This window comes from Mustela erminea, chromosome 17 (assembly GCF_009829155.1).
Source record: "Mustela erminea isolate mMusErm1 chromosome 17, mMusErm1.Pri, whole genome shotgun sequence".
NCBI classification, from domain to species: domain Eukaryota; kingdom Metazoa; phylum Chordata; class Mammalia; order Carnivora; family Mustelidae; genus Mustela; species Mustela erminea.
Genome location: NC_045630.1, coordinates 44,246,985 through 44,268,227, shown reverse-complemented (window position 1 = coordinate 44,268,227; position 21,243 = coordinate 44,246,985). Strand labels below are relative to the sequence as shown.

General features: G+C 48.3%; 1 protein-coding gene across 3 annotated transcripts; it reads right to left on the bottom strand.

Annotated features, from left to right (window-relative positions):
* Nucleotides 1-4,532: 4,532 nt before the first annotated feature.
* LAX1 (lymphocyte transmembrane adaptor 1) lies at nt 4,533-14,126 on the bottom strand. 3 transcript variants are annotated; one of them, XM_032318797.1, is made up of 6 exons: nt 13,031-14,126; nt 12,626-12,807; nt 9,727-9,839; nt 9,204-9,314; nt 8,550-8,635; nt 4,533-6,808 (listed from the first exon to the last, which is right to left on the bottom strand). In XM_032318797.1, exons 2-6 carry the CDS (start codon nt 12,706-12,708, stop codon nt 6,008-6,010), a joined length of 1,194 nt encoding a protein of 397 aa, XP_032174688.1. In that variant the 5' UTR covers nt 12,709-12,807; nt 13,031-14,126; the 3' UTR covers nt 4,533-6,007. The 3 variants fall into 3 exon arrangements, with proteins under 3 accessions (XP_032174688.1, XP_032174689.1, XP_032174690.1); XM_032318798.1 differs by lacking the exons at nt 12,626-12,807; nt 13,031-14,126 and adding an exon at nt 10,283-12,619 and having other exon boundaries at nt 9,432-9,839; XM_032318799.1 differs by lacking the exons at nt 9,727-9,839; nt 13,031-14,126 and having other exon boundaries at nt 12,626-12,706.
* Between the last annotated feature and the right edge of the window lie 7,117 nt (nt 14,127-21,243).

Below are 21,243 nucleotides of genomic sequence, written 5' to 3'. Positions count from 1 at the left end.
CACATCACTACAGGCCCTCAGCCCACAGGGAAACCGGAAGTGATAACAAAGCACCATGACGTTCAGGGAGTGCCCAGGGAGGAGGCATGGCAGAGGGACAGCAAGACCTTGTCTTCTGCTCACCATTAAAGCATGAATTCTAAAGAGGAAGGAGACTTAGCAAACTGTATTTCATACTAAACAGTGTTCTGAATGAGGCCCAATCAAAACAATACAAACTCGAATAATTGATTTATTATATTTAAATAATTTATTATATTTAAATAATTAAGGAATCATAACTGATTTGTTATGTTCCTACTTCCTCATCCTTATCTTGAAAAAATTACCTCCTCCTCCACCTTGTCCGGCTCAGGAGAGGAGCCAGTTACCGCACTCAGGCATTCAGTTTAACTCAAAATTTCCTGGCAACTAATGTGAGAAGAATGGAACTGTAAAGGGAAAGCACGAATTATAATGTCCTACACAGCTTTTCATTCACTTGTTTGTAAAAAAACCTCAGAACAAAAAATAAACAGGAAGGGTACTATTTCATACAGTTTAGAATTCATTCTTAATTTGGGAGAACGTACATTAAGTACAACTGGCTTATTGGGGTATAGACATAAGCTGGCTTTATTTGTTCCAAGGCCTGCCTCCTGAAGGTGCTTGGTTGAACTTCCCTTTCTTACTGGGCAGTAGCCCTCTTTGAAAAGTTTCATTTTGATCGCTTCATTTTTCCTTCTCCTCCTGGCTGTGAGAATTCTGTCAAGCCATTATGTAAGATTCAGTTCTGCTCAAGTCTTCATTCTCCCCTCTGACTCTCCCGTCTCCTTACTTGACCAGGTTGGGTTTCGCCCCTCTCTGGGCTTGTCCTTGCTTGCCTGCAGTGCCCCGACTGGCCAGTAGCCCAGACATGGTGCGTCCTGTGAGGCAGGAATGTCAACGCTGGTTACTTGTAAGGTGAACCCGACAGCCCTGAAGGAATCTGCCCACGATACTGTCACCAGGTGTGGGAGAGTTAGATCCTGGAACCATCTGCCTTTATCCCACTGTTTGAGTCTGTTCAAGCTGCTCTAACAAAAACCATAAACTGCATGGCGTAAACAACATTTATTTCTCACCGTTCTGGAGGCTGGGAAGTCCGAGATCAAGATGCCGACAGATGTGGTGTCTGGTAAGGCCTGCTTCCCAGTTCACAGATGGCTGTCTTCTCCACATGTCCTCACGTGGCAGAAGGGACAGACAGCATATCTTTCTGGGGTCTTATAAAAGCACTAATTCCTTGGGGTGCCTGGGTGGCTCAGTGGTTTAAAGCCTCTGCCTTTGTCTCAGGTCATGATCCCAGAGTCCTGGGATGGAGCCCCGCATCAGACTCTCTGCTCGGCAGGGAGCCTGCTTCCCCCTCTCTCTCTGCCTGCCTCTGCCTACTTGTGATCTCTCTTTCTCTGTCAAAGAAATAAATATTTTTTTTAAAAAGTACTAATCCCATTCCTGAGAGCTCCACCCTTGTATCTAATCACCTCCCAAAGGCCCCCACTTCCTACTACCATCACATGGGGGTTTCAACATATGAATTTTGGGGGGCACACATATGTTCAGTCTACAGTACCCACCCAAGTGCTTGTAAGGCCACCTCAGACGGTTTACACCTAACAGAGGCATCCTAGAGGCCCCTTACCTGGCACCCTGTTGAGTGGCCCAGGCCCAGTCACCTTCCCCTGGTGATACTTTCACTGCAGTTCTGCCCAACGGTGGGTGACTGGCTGCTTCACAGAACCCACCCCCCCGACCCGTTCTGACAACACCATCTTCTTCCTTTCCCAAGGGTGCAAGGCGCTCTGCAGAAGAAGGTGGTTACTGGCCCAGAGATGGGGACAGGGAAGGAGGAAAGAACCTCTCTTCCTGACCAGCAAACTGTTCAAAGCCTGGCCTCTAACCCCTTGGCCATGGAGCAGGGACATGGGGTGGTGGAGGCGGTGTTTGGTAGGATTTATTTTCCTGTTCTCAGTAAACCCTAGGCTGATGCCTAAAGCTCATGGCATGCTAAATTCAGAATGTGGGGTGTTTTATACCCAGCTTTAGGCCTTAGCCTGGATTCCTGAATGACAGGGGAAAAACTTCCCTCAACATTTTATGGCCTAAGTACATGTGCTGAAACCGTATCATCAATCATCAATTATCAATAACCGGCCTCTACCTTGGGCCTTGGGCTAAGATACAAAGGACTTAAATATATTTTCCTGCAGGCAAAGTGATACAGATTAATAGGGAGACTGATCAAATATGTTAACAAAACAATGCAGAAAATCAAAATACCCAGAACAATTATACTAGCATATGCTTTAACGTTATACCCGTTTTGTAGAAGAAGGGACAAGGCATATTTCTTTAAGTGGGTTGTAACTAGATGTCTTCACTTTATCCATGCTTTAAAATTATTTTTTTAAATTTGGGAATAATTTACAGAAGAGTCACAAAACTAGGAGAGAATTTCTATATATCACTCATCGAGCTTCCCCCGCTGGTAACATCTTCCATAACCATGATACAATGATCAAAACTAAGAAACTGGGTGCCTGGGTGGCTCAGTGGGTTAAGCCGCTGCCTTCGGCTCAGGTCATGATCTCAGGGTCCTGGGATCGAGTCCCGCATCGGGCTCTCTGCTCAGCAGGGAGCCTGCTTCCTCCTCTCTCTCTCTGCCTGCCTCTCTGCCTACTTGTGATCTCTGTCTGTCAAATAAATAAATAAAATCTTTAAAAAAAAAAAAAGAAAAAAGAAAAAAAAAACTAAGAAACTAACATAAGTGTAATACTATTTACTAAAATGTGGACTTTTTGAGTGCTATCATTTTTTTCCCCACTAATGTCCTTTTTCTGTACCAGGATCTAATCCAAGGTACCATTATTCTATATTTAGTCATCAGGCCTCTTTGGTGTCCTCTATTCTGTGACAGTTTCTTAGTGTTTCCTTGTCTTTCGTGACTTTTACCATGGTTAAGAGTTCAGGTCAGGTATTTGTAGAATGTTAGGCAATCTAGATTTTCTGACTTTTTTCTCATGATAAGAATGGGGTGTTGGGGGCGCCTGGGTGGCTCAGTGGGTTAAAGCCTCTGTCTTCGGTTCAGGTCATGATCCCAGGGTTCTGGGATCAAGCCCTGCATCGGGCTCTCTGCTCAGCAGGGAGCCTGCTTCCTCCTCTCTCTGTGCCTGCCTCTCTGTCTACTTGTGATCTCTGTCTGTCAAACAAATAAATAAGATCTTCAAAAAAAAAAAAAAAGAATGAGGTTTTGTGGATTTGGGGGAAGAATGCTACAGAAGTGAAGTAAATGATTATGATCTTATGATCTTATGATCAACGATTATGATTTTATGATCTCCTTGATCATAAAACAACCTGACTTATTACCAGAGAGTTAACCTTGATCACATGGTTAATGTGGTGTCTGCCAAGTTTTTCTGGTCTAAATTTGCCCCCCCCTCCACCCCCACCAGCCATTCCATAGTCTATTTGTTAGAAAAGAGTCACTAAATCCAGCCCACACTCCACACCAAAGGGAAGGGGAATTAACTTCCGGGGGAAGTATTGACTAATTTGTGGACAGACGTGTTAGAGTCATCATAGTAATGTATAAATATTTGGGGGAGATCTTTGAAGCTATACAACTATCTTATTTCTCTTTAAAGTGTCATCCACTAATTTTAGCATTCATGAGCATTCAGCAATTATTCTGTGGGGTCTTCTTTTTATTATTAAGTTTTTATTTTAATTTCAGTATAGTTAACATACAGTTCTATGGTGTCTTAGTAGTGATTTTCTTCTTTCTTCTATATTTATTATTCAGAATTCATCAGGAAGGAAGAGTTCTCCCTTTCCTCCATTTTATTCACTTACTGGTATGGCCTCAAGAATATTTACTTTGTTCTTTGACATACAAATTTATATCATAATTATTTATTTTTATGCTGAAATTGTTCTAGCTTTGTCCCCGGGAACTTTTTTAGATGGCTCCTTTTGACGTACCTTCATATTATCTTGTGTTTTTTTTCCCTGACACCCTCCTCTCTTTTTCTTTCTTTCTTTCTTTCTTTTTTTTTTTAAAAGACCATCTACAAGATGGTCAAGCTCCCTGTCCCTGTGTTTTCCCTACACCATCCCTAGAACTGGCCATTTCTCCAAGGAGCTCTGGTTCCTTCTACTGACAATGAGATTTAGAAACCAAGACCTGGGTGCTGAGTGTGTTCATTGCTTCTAGGGTGTCAATTCTTCTAGACCCTCCAGTGGACAGAGCTAAGAAATATATGTCTGCTAGCCTACGTATACACATATCTATATTTCTGTATCTATTCGTATATATATTAAAATAAACAAGAGTTCAAACTATAATTCCAACTCTAATTCAGTACCACAGAATTCACTGTAGCCTTTTTTTAAAAAAATGTTTTATTTATTTATCTATTTGACAGACAGAGATCACAAGTAGGTGGAGAGGCAGGCAGAGAGAGAGGCGGAAACAGGCTCCCTGCTGAGCAAAGAGCCCAATGCAGAGCTCGATCCCAGGATCCCGGGATTATGACCTGAGCCAAAGGCAGAGGCTTAGCCCACTGAGCCACCCAGGCGCCCCCATTGTAGCCTTTCAAATAGTGAGAAGCCTACCCCTCCTTATCTATACTTACTTATTTGTTGAATCTTAGTATACATTTAAAGTAGTTTCAAGATTTCTAACCTATATACCTCTGAGATATGAATTTACCAACTAGAGTACAGTGTTTGTGTAGTTTTCTGTGTGTCTCTATCTTACAGTTTCAAGTGAAAACATGATTTCCCAAAGTTAATTAGACCAGCTCCTTTTCCCTCCCACCCCCTTCATCTGTAATATAGTTAGCTTTATTTGTCTTAATCTGCATTCCATCATGGCTTCCCCTGACAGCGTGGTTAATTAAAAAAATTTACATACAGTAAAAGCCACTCGTGGTGCTATATAGTTTGTGTTTTGACAAATGCACCGAGTCCTGTATCCATCACCACAATATGATACGGAAGAACCCCAGCAACCTAAAAATTCCTCTGGAGTGAACTTCCCTTTCCCTAAACCTGGCAACCACTGATCTGTTTTCCATCCCTATAGTTTTGTCTTTTCCGGAATGTCATACGAGTGGAATCATACAATGTGTAGATTTTTAGGTCTAGCTTCTTTCACAGCAAAATGTATTTAAGATTTGTCCATGTTGTTGCACAAACCAATAGTTCATTCCTTTTTCCTGCTGAGTATAGATAACTTTATTACATGGATTACATGGATCTACCACAGTTCATTTTTCCATTTACCTGTTGAAGGACATCTGGCTTATTTCTAGTTTTGGCAATTGTGAATAAAGCTGCTATAAATAGTCATATATGGGCTTCTGTATGAACACAAGTTTTCAGTTCGCTTGGGTAAACACTCAGGAGTGGAATGGGTTGGCTGTATAGTAATTGCAGGTTTAAAAGAAACTGTCAAACAGTTGCAATGAATGACCCTCTGGTGTCCACATGTTCTCTAGCATTTTGTTGTCCACACTCTTTTTCAACGGGAAACTGCCACCCCACCCCAACTCCGACTTCTTCCTTCTTTTTGGCCTTTGCCAGGATTACAAACTAATCCGTATTCTTGTTTTGTGTCCTGCTGGTATTTGCCAAGGTAACAATTTTGGACACCTCATGTTTCTACTGTGCATGAAAGTACTCTCATTTTTAATCTAGTAACCATCCTATAAGGCAGTTTCAGCAAACATTCTTAGGTTGGTATGAGAGTTACCAGCACCCTGCTTGGGAAGAATTCTTTTCTGGCTTTCCCAGATGCTGGCTTTTGTGAGTCCCTTAGCTTCTGTGTATCTCAGCCTCTTTGTAGTCTACCTGAAAGAACTCTGAAATACAAGGATGGTCAGTGGTCTACACCAGCCCCTTTAGAGGCTATGGATCCAGCAGGATAGACTACTCCACGGAACTCTTCAGCTGGGTGCCTGGGTCCTAATTTGTCAGGAAGAAGCTATGTGTGTGGCCTGTGCTTGGAGTCCCTGTCTCCGGACTTGGCAGGTAGCACATTCTCATAGTCATTAGAAGTGTCATTTGACATTTCTTCTCCATGTTCTATCTGACTAATCTCACTCTGTGCAGATGGCTGACGGGTCACAGGTTCCCCTAGAGCCAGAACCCTCCCTGATTGCATGACAAATTGGATGTGGGTATCTGGACTCTCCGTCCTTCCTTCTACGTGGTCTGGGTTTGAGGGGATCACTTCTTCTTCCACCTGCTGCTGGTTTCTATTGATAAGTGCTGATGGGACATTTTCATAATCCCGATAGCACTGGAAAGCCATCCGTGGCTGCTTCCCCTGGAGGGTCTCAAGATTCAACCCTGCCATGTTGACATAGTCATTCGAGGTCTCAGATGAGCCTTCTTCATCACTGAGTGGATCATCACTCTTGGATCTTGGAGACCGAAAACTGGCATGGTCACTGCCATTCCCATAGCCCTTGTCTTTTTCCTCAATAAGCTCTAGCTCCTGCTCCTGGGCACTTGGGAGGGCAAAGAGGTTCTCAGGGGTGCTGTTGGTAGAAGCTAGAGCCTTAGCAATCTCCTCTGCTGTGGGGACATTGATGTAATCTCTTGAATCCTCTGAAGAAATGCTCCGGCAGTCTCTGGTTGTTCTGATATTGACATAGTTTGCTGAGGGAGTGAGGTCCCCACACATCTGGAGCCATGTGGCATTGTCATAGATGCCTACTGCATAGCCGTTGGCAGGAACATGGTCTCCGTGCAGCCAGAGGCCACTGCCTGCTTGGGAGGGCTATAAGCACGAAGAGAAAGCCAGTGACAGGATGGAAGCAGAAATACCGACGAAGCCTTTCTTCTTCCCCATCCAGTACCGCTATCTGATAACTCCTTCACTTGGTTATCCCCTTGGAGAAAATGTCTAAGTTGGGGGTCTGCAAATGCAAAGCCTTAGATCCTAGGCAGGTATGAACAAAGTGGGTGAAGCTTAAGGAAAGCAACAGTGTAAATGTGATCATAAATTCCTACTGGATTTTGGCCACAGTGTGGGTGTTCAATGGAGAGTCTCTAGGCGGGAGTATTAGAAACTGGAGAGAGCGGGCTGCCTCAGAGCTCATCATGAGGCAGTACAGCCTAGTGTGCAAAGGTAGCGACTCAGCCTTAGACTCAGGGTGTGAATCCCACCTTACTACTCTGTGTGGGCAAGTTACCTAATCCCTTCGTGCCTTTCTTCCCTAGCATATAAAATGAGACAATCACAATACCGCCATAATATGGGTTCTGTGAGGTATTAGTGTATGACTATGTGTGAAGTGTATGGAAGGTTCCCCGGCCATGGAAAGCATTAACACTGTTGGTATTATTAGTAAAGGGGCAGCTGACATAGAGTCTCAGCCCCTCACGGCCATTTAAGGACGCCGGTTTGCTGTTTCCAGAACTTCTGACTTTTCAAGAAAAGCTAGACATTCAGACTTTAATGTGAAATCTTTTCAATTTTTAGATGCTGGCAACTGGCTCAACGTATCGTTCACATGCTACAGAGTCCAAATCAGATGTGTTGTGGCCTTAAACGGGGTTGGGACTGAGCGCCGGAACTCACTTTGGCAGCGGAATTTCCTCTTCCCTGCGTGTTTTCAGCCAGGAGGACCTGCAACCCCAGGAAGTCTTGGAGATGGGAACAGAGCCCAAGCGTGGGACACATGGGGGCGGGACCGGGAGGTGACCACATGGTAATGAACCCAGAGCTCTGGCTAATGAGAGGCTGGGGAGCATCAGGAGCAGCAGCCGTGGTAAGACTGTGTTTCCTTGAAAGGACCACAAATTGAAGGGACCGATTCTTCGAGGAGCAAGAGAGAACTTATCTATGGGACGAGCCCCCAAGCTTCAAAGGCTTCCTTTTACTCTCTGGGGTCTCTGCTCCACAGTATTACAGGACTCCTGCCTGGCGCCTGCCTCCACATCATATGACACATACGGTCACAGTCATTCACCATAGCACTCCCCTGGTAACCTCGGAAATCCCCCGTTTGATCACTTTCTACACCAGCTACAGTCCTCAACGACTTACAAAGATACCTGCCCTTGAGGAGAACTGAAACAATTTGCCCCAGACCCCAGGAGGAATTCCCCAAGGAGGGCTTTAAAGATGTTTTGAGCACAAGCTGCATTGTTGGAATATTTGTGTACCCTCTTGAGGTGATTTACTTGGAAAGGGACAATACTCTATTGGGATAAGCCATTACCTGTCTTTCTTAGAACAATCCACTTCTGTTCTGACATCACGTCCTTGAATACCTGGGCTCTGATGCCCTCCCCCAAATCCCAAATAATTGTTTCTACCTTTCTTAATTTTTCTCCCTGGGCTGCAGGGAGGTCCTGAGCTCATCTTCCTAATATATTAATAGGGTCACAGAGCACCTGCCAGGGGACATGCTGTTTGTCGGGAAAGGAGATCTGTGACCTGAACTCGTTTACCTCAGTTCTGTCAGAAATATGCCATTTCTCCCAAGGGGCTCATCCCTTCACTTGACTCTTACCACAGGCTCAGAAGGAGGGCTATCGGAATTTCTGGACAGGAGGCTCTCAGTACTAAAAATACGGTTACTTCTTGACTGACGTCTCCCTGAAAGAACAGAGAATGAGTCCTGAAGCTAGCAGGCCAGTCCCCGAACGCTTCAGCCTAAAAAGTCCCCGCAGAGAGGGGGAAGTGGGTTCTTGTGGTGTCTGGTATTTAGGGTTTGGTGTTCTGTGGCAAGAGGGTCAGAGCTGGGGGAATGATGTGCTCTGAGGTCTGGAACTGTCCTCGGTTTCTAGCAAGGACCAGAGGGCACAAACTAGCACAGTGGTTCGTGGCTCCTGAGGCAAAACTTATCCACCTGTAATCCTGGAGGCCATGTTCTCCTTCTGTATGTCTCCCCATCCCTAGACATACCCATCTGTCTTTGGCCAACTTCATACCAAGATAAAACAACCCCTCCCCTGACCCAGAAGACCCCCAGCTCCCTTTTCAGAGCTCTCTAGGCCCCCAGTGGAGTTACTTCCTGTTTCTGTCTAGCTCATCCTCCTCCATGCTCCTTGAAGGGCAGAAGGGTTGAGTGTTTAAAGAAAGCTGCCTCTGGGTGGTGAGAGGACATTCTGGGGGCAGATGGTCGGTGACATGCGTGCTCCATAGATTAGAAAGAAAAACCTACCCAGCTCTTCTCGCCTCTGGGGTAAGGAGTCATAAATATTTTTAGCTCCTTGTCTGGGTCGAGACAGAGACAGTAAGGGCATGACGGTAACTCGAAAGTAAGGAGCTTGTCCTGCAAGACAATGAGAGACCAGTGTTACAAAATATGGGGGCCCCTGGGGATGAGATGGTCCCTGAAAATGTTCCCCACTCTCACTATGTATCATCAAAAGTACATTTTCACACTTGCCCAAGTCGCTTTGAGCTAGAAGACTTGGTACACAGAAGCAGGAGGAAGAAACGGGGGCATGTGGGGCGTTGGGCATGAGCGTCCCAGGGCAACAACTTTCAAAAATGGAACTCCAGTCAGCATGGAGCCTTTTGGAGCCACAGCTTAGATGAGTAAGACAGTGACCAGTGTGTCAGAGAAGAACGGAGTATTTCCCAGTGTAAGAGCTTATCCTGGAAGAATAAACGGGGCTTTGAATGCCAGGCTGTGTGATTGATGCCTGTGCATCTCAACTTGGGACAATCAAGGGACTCACGGTACTTCTTCCATTTACTCCAGTTCCACAGGCTGTAGAAAATCACAGTAGTCAGGAGGATGGCAAGGAATCCTGCAAACCCGGAAAAGATGGCGCTGCTCTGGTCTTTCTCTCTGTGAGGAAAAATAAGTGCCATGTCTAGCTGTAGGAGGCTGAGGAGGTCGGAGAAGAGGCTTCCTACAGGAACTGGAGCCCAAGGACTTGGAATGGGAGCCTGAGGTGGGTGGGCTGTGTGGCTGGAGAGAGGGCCTTCTATGTGGATGGAGGGAAACTGGACACAGGAGAAGGGCACTGTCCCTTTGGAATGCCTGCTGGGTGCCTTGGGTTTGTGTGTGTGAAACTCGTTTGATCTTTACAACAGTCTCATCTCTCCTTGGGGCCAGAAACCTGGGATTCAGACTCAGCGAGGCAGAGTAATATATCAAAGATCACACAGTAGGGAGGAGCCGAGATGGAAAGTGAGTCTAGGTCTGTTGGGGCCCAAAGACCATGCTCCTTCTACTGCATCCCCCTGTCCTCCAAAGTTACCAAATCAGGTTCATCTGCCCTTACTCACCCTCATTCCCTCTTCCTGGGCATCCTGTCTTGTGTGGAAGAAGGGGTTACCCGCCGTGCAGGGAGGGAGCTGCTCCGTGACAGAGTCTGCCTTGTGGGCATTTTTCAACCCCCGTTTACCAACTTGTGCAGCTGGTCTCCAAGCAACACTTGCTGTTTTGTGGAATGTAACCACTGCACATGCAGGGGTGAGTTCCTGCTGCTTGTGATTCCCTGACAGGGCTGGGGTTACTGCCTTGCTTTGCCTACTGTAACGAGAAGTCACCGGGAGGTGGGGGTGGTGGTGACAGCAGAGTCTCTAGCAGACCTAAATATTAGAAACCAGATCAGCTACCAGGGAAGACTTTTGTGCTCCTGAGTCCTAGGCTTGTTTACCCAACTTATACCAGACCTTTCCTCTAGGCTGCCCAACGGATGTCTCAAACCAGATACATCTGAAACAGAATGCCTGTTCTTCTCCCAGAAGCTTGCTTCTCCTCTGGTGTTGCCCATCAGCTAGCAGGCGGGTCAGAAACCTTGGAGCCATTCTTGACTGCTCCTTTGCTTTCACACCTCACTTCCAGTCAACAAGCAGATTCCATCTGCTCAACCTTGGGCATCTTTCCCAAACCCAGTCACCTGTCGCCCCCAAAACTGACACAACCACTCCACCCCCACCCCCAACCCACTGTGTGCTCCGCATGGACCTTTACAGTAACCTCCCTAAGCGTTGTCTTGCTTTCACTCTTGACCCCAACATCCTATCTTCACACAGGAGCCAGTGTGATCTTCTTAACAGTAAGTTAGATCATGTCTCCCCTCTTCTTGTGACCCATGTGACTTTGATCACACTTGGGATAACAGCCACAGTCCCTACCCAGTGAGGACGTCATGGCACCTTATGTTCTGGCTTCTGCCTACCTTCTTATTCCTCGTTTTTTAAAAAATGATTTAAATTTATTTATTAGAGAGAGAAAAAGAGAGAGAGTGTGTGCATGTGCGCATGGGGGAGGGGCAGAGGATGAGATTATCTCCAGCAGACCCCGGGTTGAGTGTAGAACTGATGTGGGGTTCGATTCCACGACCCTGAGGTCATGACCTGAGTACAAATCAAGAGCCAGATGCTTGAATGCCTGAGCACCCAGACACCCCTATGCCTACCATCTGACCTCATCTCCTATCACTTCCCTTCTGACTGCAGCAGCCAGGACTCCTGGCCTGTCCTTGGCCACGAACGGCACATTCCTGCCTCTGACCAGCAGCTCCTTCTCCCAGGTGTCGGGGTATGTAGCTCAGTCCCTCATTTCTCTTGGCCTCTTCTGAAATGTCACCGGCTCAGACAAGCCTATTATTCTCAGGCCCCTTAAGTCTGTTCTGTGTTTTCCTCATACACTTAAGACTGATGGACATTATATTATACATCTCTTTGTTTATCTGTTTATATCTGACTTTCCCATTTGACTGTCAGCTCCAGGAAGCCATGGACTTGTCGATCCTGTTGATCTGGTGACTGGAACAGTGCCTGGCACTTAGCAAGGGCAAGATAGATATTTGTCGAATGAATGAGTGAATTAACAAACATGAATGAACACAGAAGTGAATATTTTGGGGGGTGCTTCAGGGTTCAGACAACTTTGGAATTCATTCCCCATCAGCGCTCCTGTCCACTGGTGGGGGACACATCTTTGTCATGGTAATCACATTTATTTCCCTAAACGACAGCGATTTTAAATTGCTGAGTTACCCTGTTATCACAGAGCTGAGATTTATAGCTACAGCTGTTGCCAAAGCTCCAACTGCTATTGGACTTTTAATTTTTGTTAGTATGATCCTGAACATTTGAGCAGTAAAATTTATAACCATGATTAGTTCTGTGAGATTTTATATCCTAAAGATGTATCTTGATCACATCTATGATTACATTTCCCACTCATGGAAAGTTTTTAGAACCTTGAAACACATTGTTGAAAAAAACGGGCCTTTTGTTTCCATCATGGTGGGACCTAGTTTCTTTTGGAGGTGGGGGAGAGTGGTTGTTGGGACCCGAGACAGGAAGAATTGAGGACAGCAATTGGGGCCTCTGAGAGGTAAGAAATCCAGCCAGGCCAGTCAACAAGGTCTTAGGAAATCCTGTGTTAACACTGCTTTCCCTTTCCCCCTGCGACTCCCATTTCTCTTTTAAACCTATTCCTTTCCTCCCAGCAGTCCTGAGCAAGCTTCTCTAAGCCTAGAGTTTGGTGGTCTCAGTGGACCTGAGCGTGGTTGTGAGGGCAAGGAGCACTGCTGGGGTAGGAGCCCCCAGGGTTGCCCAGGGCTGTCTGTCTAAATCAGGGGAGGGTGGAGCTCATCACCCCGAGTCACTTACCTGTCCAGGCTGCCCTCAGTCACCTGAAGAGTCCTGGCCTCCAAGGTCCTCCCTCCGATGTTGGAAAGAGTTGGGGTGATCATATCCGCTGTCACGGCAACCTCTCTGGCTTCAGCTTCTCCTCCTAAGCCTTTTCTTAATTGTCAACAGCTAACACATGTTGCCACTTCTCCTGGCTCTTCCTAAGTTGCCATCCCCCAGGAGAAAAGGCAAAATTGGTTTTACATACCATCGGAAACGCTTTTTTAAGTAGACAAGACTGATAGAAATCCCCCTCGTCTCCATGTTTTCCAATTTTTCTAGAACTTTCTTTCCCCCCCAAACTTGCATCTCCCTGGCCTCTCCCCCTGAAATGTTAGGCTGTGTGGACCCCAAACACAAAAATGACGAGAGGCTTGGTTCTACCTGGATGTGGCTACAGTGCCCACTGCGGGAGGTGAGCGCTCAGCCGAGTGCGGGGCTCCCCGAGAGAGGTGGCTCAGGGAGATGGCATGCTCTCAGCCCTCTGGTGCAAGTGTGAGGGGCGCAGAGGGGGAAACTGCCAAGAGGCTCGAGAGAGACTCCGTGAGAAACTCATCCTCCCCCAACCCCCAAAAGCAGACAGAAAAGAGCAAACATTTGCCAGAATGGAAACAGAGAGTCGTCACAGGAAACGACACCACCAACGTGCTTATGAAGCACGGGGCACAGGAAATGCTGCTCAGCTATAATAAGAGAAGAAAACATGTCTGCAGACCCTGTTCCCCAGGTTGGCCAGGAGCGCTGTGGACTTGTAGGTGTAGGGAGTGTGACTAAAGATGGGGCAAGGCGGCGGGGGATTTGTGACTATTTCTCTCGGCTTCTACAGGGGAACAGGCGGTTTTCATCGACACTTCCCCGGGTGATTTTGACAAAGCTGGTCTGTGTTTCACATTTAGAGACTCTCTGGAGATGACGCTCAGAATGGAGCCCATGCTGGGGCAGCCGGGGCCCTGAAGGCCATTCTTTCTTGAAGCCCTGCCCTCCCTGGTCCCCTGGCCGCCTCACTCTCGCAGGGCTCTTCTGGAGATCCATCCCAGTCCTGCTTGCTGTGCACCTGTCTCAGAGGCCGGACCCCCTCATTCCCCAGGCCGACCCAAAGTGTCCCAAACTTAGTTGTTCAAAATTTGTTTCTAGCTGCCTTCTCTTTCTCTTACCCATCTCCTGAAACTCTTTGCAGCTTGGGGAAGTCCACAGAGAAGGGGTCACTGAGACTTTTAGGAGGCTGTGAAAGGCCTCTGACCAGGCTTTCCACAAGGAAATGGACTCCCAGAGGGCTGGCATGGAAGACAGCCAGTGCCTCAGCACCGTGGCCCTCCCCCATCTCTTCCCAGCGGACACCAAGGCCCCAGGCTTCCCGGGGTTGTCTACCCCTGCTCTGCGCATCCAGGCTCTCACAGGCCCCCAGGGGAGAGGGGCTGAAGCTGGGAGACTGGGTCCGTCTGGCTTTCCCGGGAACGCTGCCTTCCAAGTCCTTGCTGCCTTCCTTCCACATGGCCTTACCTGGCAGGAAGCGGAGGCGATGCCAGAGGCAGCTGGTTCCGAGAGCTGGAATCTGGGTCTCTGCCCGCTTGTCCTCGGGAATGGGTCTGAGTAGAACTAGAACTCCTCAGGAGAAAAAGATCCCTTGCTCCCCGGCCCCTGTGGCTGGGACTAGTGGGCGAGATAGCGAGGCTCCCCGGACCTATCCCGAGCCACTGGTACCAGCAGAAGGCTGTGTGTGAACCGGGAGCTTGGCAGGTGGTACTACGAAGAGAAGGGCCAGCAGGACCAAGCCTCAGAACCCTGACCGCTACTTTAAAAAAAATTTTTTTTTTCTTTTTTAAAAGAAATTCTCCTGCATGATCATCTTAAGACTTCACTCTTATCTACCCAGAGCGCTTGAGTCAGACTAATCTTCCCTCCGGTCTCCTGACTCCCTCCTCCCCCCACACTTGAGGGAAGCAACCTTCCGAACGGAGGCTGTGCCGTGGTTTCCAGACCGGGTTGAGTCCTGCCTCCGTCTCTCCTTTCCCTCAGCCTTGCCACAACCAGCCAAATCAACCAACACAAACCTGTTATGTGGGGGCGCCTGGGTGGTTCAGTGGGTTAAACTGCTGCCTTCGTCTCGGGTCACGATCTCAGGGTCCTGGGATCAAGTCCCACGTCGGGCTCTCTGCTCAGTGGGGAGCCTGCTTCCCTCTCTCTCTCTCTCTCTCTCTCTCTGTCTCTCTGCCTGCCTCTCCGTCTACTTGTGATCTCTCTCTGTCAAATAAATAAATAAAATCTTTAAAAAAAAAACAAAAAAACAAACCTGCTGTGTGAAATCATTCATCATGATAATGGCAGAAAACTACTGATTCCCGGGCAACAGGGCACATTTTTTCTTTTTAAGAAGATTTTTTTTTTTAAATTTAAGATTATTTATTTATTTATTTGCCAGTGATAGAGGGAGAGAAAGCGAGCAAGCACAGGCAGACAGAGAGGCAGGCAGAGGCAAGGGAGAAGCAGGCTCCCTGCCGAGCAAGGAGCCCGATGTGGGACTCGATCCCAGGACGCTGGGATCATGACCTGAGCCGAAGGCAGCCGCTTAACCAACTGAGCCACCCAGGCGTCCCAACAGGGCACATGTTTTAAACCTGATTGCTCTGGTGCTTCGCTAAAAGTGGCTAAACACTTTTAATGATTTCAGGGTTCAACATGACGTATGATCCTAAAGTATTACAATTAGGGGCGCCTGGGTGGCTCAGTTGGTTGCACATATGACTCTGGACATCGGCTCAGATGTTGATCTCAGGGTCATGAGTTCAAGCCTGGCATGGAGCCTACTTTAAAAAAAAGTATCACGATTGGTTTTAAACGACAGAACTTGTGCCTCCAAGTCAGCAAAGGGGAGGGGTTTGCTCCAACTCAGCGATGTTACTAATATTAAAAACCTTTCAGAATCCTCTGGAAAGACAGAAGTGCTGTGTTAAGAGCATCCACACAAGTTCGGATCTACGTGACGGCTAGGGTTATCTGGGACAGGTCCTTTAATCTTTCTGGGTGTTTCCTTGGGTGTAAAATAGCAATACCACTACTTAGGCACTGCTGTTGTGAAAATTAATCGGGCTAACGATGAAAATGCTTGGCTGAGGACTTGGCGTAAGCAAGCTCGTTAGGTGGGGGCTGTTGTTAATCTGACTATCTCATTGGGCTCTGGGCTCAGATCTTTACACTTAAAGGATTGCCCCCTTTGGCCTTTCTTTCTTCCTCTCTTGATGCTCCGCCTGCCTTCCTGCCATGTATCCCTTTATACCTTCGATGCGGATTTACGGGAAGTGTCCCACCATCTGGCACTGGGCATCCCGACTTTGTCCATGCGCAGTGCGTTCAGGCCCGCAGGCCGTGCTGAGCCTGGGTGAGCACACCTGGCTTTTGTCACTTCTGTGCTCTGGGCCTTTGCACTGGTTCCTTTACTGTGACTGCAGTTCCTCTGTTTCATAAAATTCCAATAAAATCCATCTGAAGAGTTTATAACGGTTATCTCCGGGTTGTGGGGCTTAAGGTATTTTGCTACTTTCTTCTTTGGACTACTACTGCTGAATTATTATAAAGATCAGGTGTCATTTTAAAAAATTGATTAAAAAAAAATAACATCGTAAGTGTCACCACCTCTGCGCAGACTTCCCCCTCTGGAATTGGGTTTTGCCCTTCTGGGTCCCCAGGGCAACCAGGCACGATACCTCCGGATTGTTGGGATTAGTTGTTTAAATGCCTGTCTCCTCAAGTAGCCTTTGAACCCCTCTGGGGCAGGGACTTTGATTTATTGAATCTCTGTGGATGCCTGGGGGGCTCAGTCAGTTAGTCGTCTGCCTTCCGCTTGGTTCATGATCTTGGGGTCCTGGGATCAGGTCCCACATTGGGCTCTCCACTCGGTGGGGAGTCTGCGTTTCCCTCTCCCTCTCACTCTGTGTGTGTGCGCGCTCTCTCTCTCAGATAAAAATAAATAAATAAATATAATATTTATTGCATCTCTGGCATCTGGCCCAGTGCCTGATTGTCAGAACAGGGGGCCCCCTGAGGTCTCTTAGGGGCCTACAGCTGCTAGGAATTTATGACCCTGAGTGTATAGCAGGGGGAGCTACTGAGAAAGAAATGGGCATCTGGTATTTTGTTCTACTGTGTGCTCAGCTGTGAAGGAAAGAGACAAGCCTTGCATGGCCCTCGCTGCCCCTTGTAGGAAGGGCGATGTGGCTCCTGTGTTGGGTCTCCTTTGCCCCAGGAAGGGGTGAACGGTGGCTTTTGTATTTCTGGGCCCCCAAGTGCCGAAGTTGCCCTGTGTGAAAGACAGCCCCAGCCAGGCTTTGCTCTTGAAGATTTGGGGGCTGAGACAACCCTAGCCGGTGACAGCTGCAGCCTTAAGGGTGGCAGTCCTCTACCTCTTGGCTCACTTGCTTCTGGGCCGGAGGCCTGCTCCAGTCTGGGCAAGTCTGAAACTGAGAACAAAGGCAGCAAATACTTCCCTTTTAAGTTAAAGTTGAGAGAGAGCAGGGTTAGGACAAAAAGATTTGGAAAGTATGAAGGATTTCTCTGCTCCCCGCCCCCACTCTGCCCGAGGCCCTTGAGGAGCAAGGGGAGAATTTGAAAGCAAGGAGTGTGAGCCGATGAGGGGTCAGGGATCGTTTGAACTCACTTAGGCTGGGCCTTGGTGGAGGAGGTGGGCTGGCATTGCTGACAGGCAAGAGATCCCTTTCCTTAAGACTGGCGTCCTGAGAGCGGGGCAGACCTCTGCCCCTGGGTCCTTCTGGAGTCTGTGCTTGGTGCCCCGCTCCCCCCCCACAACCCTTGAGCCCTGGCCGCAGCAGAGCTGCGGAGCCAAGCGAGCTGTGAGGCGTGTTCCGATGTGCAGCTATCTTGCTAACAGCCCCAAGTCTCCCCTTAGCCCCAGGGCTGCGGGCACGCTGCTTCCCCTCAGCCAGCCCACGCACGCTGGGAGGCTCTGACCCTGGGGCTCTGAACAGGAAGGGGGCCTCTCCTCGGCAGCACAGGGGTGGGTGGGCAGTCACAGCAGAAATCAGATGAGGCCCAGCCTACCTCAGAGGAGGCCTGAGGGCAGAGGCCCCGAGCGGGGACGAGCCAACCAGTGTGGCAATAGGAGTGGGAGGCTGGAACAGGAAGGGCACAGGTGGAGAGGGTTTTCTTTGTTCCCTTCTTGCATGAGTGAGTAGAATGTCATTTCCATCACTTCATTAACCCGGGCGTTCCTGAACTCTGGGGACGAGTCATAGATGTGAATTTTCTTGGAGCAAGCATTTTCTTTTCACTCTTCTGTGTATCATAGGACACCAGTGTGACAGGGGGCTCGGATTTACCTGTGTCCTTCAGCATTAAGTTGGGCCCACACGTGTATGGTACTTGCACTTGTCAAATCTACATTGTCCTTCCATTTCCCGCAGCTGGCAGCCACACGACAGTCCCTTCAGCCAGAGGGCAGATCACTGCAGTCCGTAGGTGAACACCTTCCAGCTCTTTCCTGATTCATGAAAGGAACCCTACGATGGTTTCCAGGCTCGGCCGGGCTCCTAGCTCCCTGCCTGCCCTTCCCCGCTCAGTCACTCCATTCCGACTCCTGTCTCCCCTGTATGTCCTCAAACACATTGCGGTCTCCTGCAGCAGGACCTTTGCCCTTGCTGGGCCCTTTGGAATCTCTTTATTTATCTAGCTCACATATTTATCTAGCTCACTCTCTGGCTCCCTTCACATATCTTCATGAATATCTGTTCATCAGAGAGGTCTTCTTTACAGAAGAGCAACCCTTGGGGCGCTGGGGGTCTCAGTCAGTTGTGACTGACTCTTGGTTTTGGCTCAGGTCATGATGTCCTGGGTTGTGGGATCAAACCCCCTTTCAAGCTCAGCGCTCTGGGGCGTCTGCTTGAGATTCTCCCTCTCCCTCTGCCTCTCTCTCTTTCTCTAGAATAAATAAAATCATCAAAAGGTCCACCCTCATGCCCCATTCACCCTTTCCCCTTACACTTTCCCTTTCTCCCTGGTCCTTGTCATCATTTGACATGCTACGTGTATACTTCTTTGTCTCTCCTCCATGAGACCAAGTTCAAAGAGAGCATGGGCTTTGTTTTGTTCCCTGCTGCATCCCTGGGTCCTACAACAGCGCCTGGCACAGCACATGCTTGTTGAGTGATGAGAGGACCACTATCTAAGGGGAGGAGGTGAGACCATAAATAAACCGATAAGAGAGACCCTCCTGCAGATGGTGGTGAGTCGCTAGCTAGTTTGGTGCTAGAGTTTATTGGCTTTAGAGAAGAAACTGATTTCTTGTGCTTTAAGGACTGTGGAGCAATTTGTCCTTGTTGCAGGTGTAAGTGGCCGACCTGCCTACACATGTCCTGGCATGTGCTTGTGTCCAGGGCACACGTGGCGATGCCACATTCCAGGGGAGATAAAGCAAACGAGAGTGCAGTGTCACTCAGGAATTCTCCCGTGATTACTGACAGCAATTTGAGACACTAGACTGAGAATGGCAAGAGTGTCCGAGTTGGGGAGACCCTTGGGTCAGGGTCAGGGTTATAACCTAGGTCTTCCAATTCCCAGGCTGGTACATACCACCGTAGCTTAAGGGAGCCGGCTTGCTTCTCCTCTGTGATTCTGTGCCATTCCACTGCATGAGATTTCTGCATCTCCGGACCACTGCTCTCTTTACAACAAATTCCGAAGGTGAATCAGCTAGATGGCCATCTTAGCAGGATGGATGGATGCCAATCACTAAGTTTGACTCTATTGTGTTTATGCTTACGTGGGTGATTATAATGGGAAACCATCAAGACAGGATCCAAATAAGGATTGCTCGTGTATCTAATTCCACAAGTCTTGCTGTTATGGTGTCACCCACGTTTGGATCATTTCGGAGCCGGTAGGGACCTCAGAGAGGACCCGTTCACAGTAACTTTAAGGCATTTTTTTTTTTCAAAGCTATCGCTGACCTATAGGCTAAATATGATTTTTTTAAAGCTATTTTTGTTGAACACCTGTGGGCTCTGAATCATCTCTAAAGAATGTCTTTCGGATCTTCAAAGTGTAATCTGAAAATCACTGATGTGCTTCACCTGTCTCCTTGTCCAGATGGAAAATCAAGCCACTCAAGAGGCACAGTTGGGGATGCGGGTCTCCTGCCCCCCTGGGCATCTTACTCTACCTCCCCAACTTCTCTGTTTCAGAACCTCTGCCACGGGGTGAGCAGCAAAGATTTGAACCCCTTTTCTCTCCTACTCGATCGGCAGCAGTTTCAGTTCCTAAGTTTAGGTAGGGAAGATGCAGGGATTCTTTTTTTTTTTTTTTAAAGATTTTATTTATTTGAGAGACAGAGGCCAAAAGTAGGCAGAGAGGCAGGCAGAGAGAGAAAGGAGGAAGCAGGCCCGCTGCTGAGCAGGGAACCCAATGCAGGGCTTGATCCCAAGACCCTGGGATCATGACCTGAGCCAAAGGCAGAGGCCTTAACCCACTGAGTCACCCAGGCGCCCCAGATGCTGGGATTCCTGACTCACACGAAAGGTTCTGGATTACCACGTATTAGTTCTCCCTCTTACGGGAGCTGAAGGCCATTGCTAGTCCCTGACCCTGACATCCTCAGCTTCACTTCCTCTTTCCACTAAGCTCTCATGTGTACTTACTTTCAATAAGGCCAACCCATGGGCATCTGGAGTTCTAAAACACACCTCCCAGTCCTTCAACATGGTGTTACGGGGCCTGGTATGAGGCCAAAAACCCCTATAAGCTGACCGACAGTGCTGTGTCTGGAGGGTGCTCCCTGAGATCTCTTATTACAGGGGACACGGGAGAAACTGGGTTTGGATGATCCTGAACGCAGGGGCCAGGTCTATCCAAGGGCAGAGGTGGAGGCACCCACCTTGGAGTGTGAAGCCTCCAGCGATTCAGATGGTTCTGGTCACTCCCCTGGCTCAGATTTCATGAGCAGAAGCCAAGCTTCCAACAGTCGTTTGGCTTTTCTAGGAGGCGGGTCGCCTTGTCAGGGTGAAGCAACATTCTTATTTTGCCACTAGCCTCTGAAGGGATGCAGAGGGAGGTCATTCCAAAGGGACTGCTCCCTTCTATGTGTGTGGCTTCTGAGGACAGAAAAGTACTCTCTGACACAAGTTTGGGAGAGGTGAAGATGGAGGATTCGTTCTGCGTCAGGATATGGCCAAGCCCAGAAGGCACGCCCTCTCAAGGCTAAAGGAGGGCGGTCTAGGGATCCAGCAGCCTGTCGTCTCTCATGGCTTGGGTTCATGTTGGGGACAACTGAGCGTTCATGACACCACCAACATGGCAACATGTTTACAGGTTTTATTTATAACAGGGTTTCCCAAGTATTTGCTGGTAGAGGCTGTGCCATTTCTACCTTCCTTCCTGCTTACAGTGACATGAAGGCTATGCCCTAACAGACCCAGGTCAGGGGCTGGTCACCAGCTCGTCAGTATGCAATGACCTTTGGATGGGCCACCAAGTAAATCAGCAGGGAGTTGCCTGGTTGTGTGTGCACTTGGGAGGGGACCAGTGAGTCTCGGTGGAGAGCTTTAGACAAACCCAGTGACCGCAGGGAGAGGATATGGTGGCTCAGGAAGGCT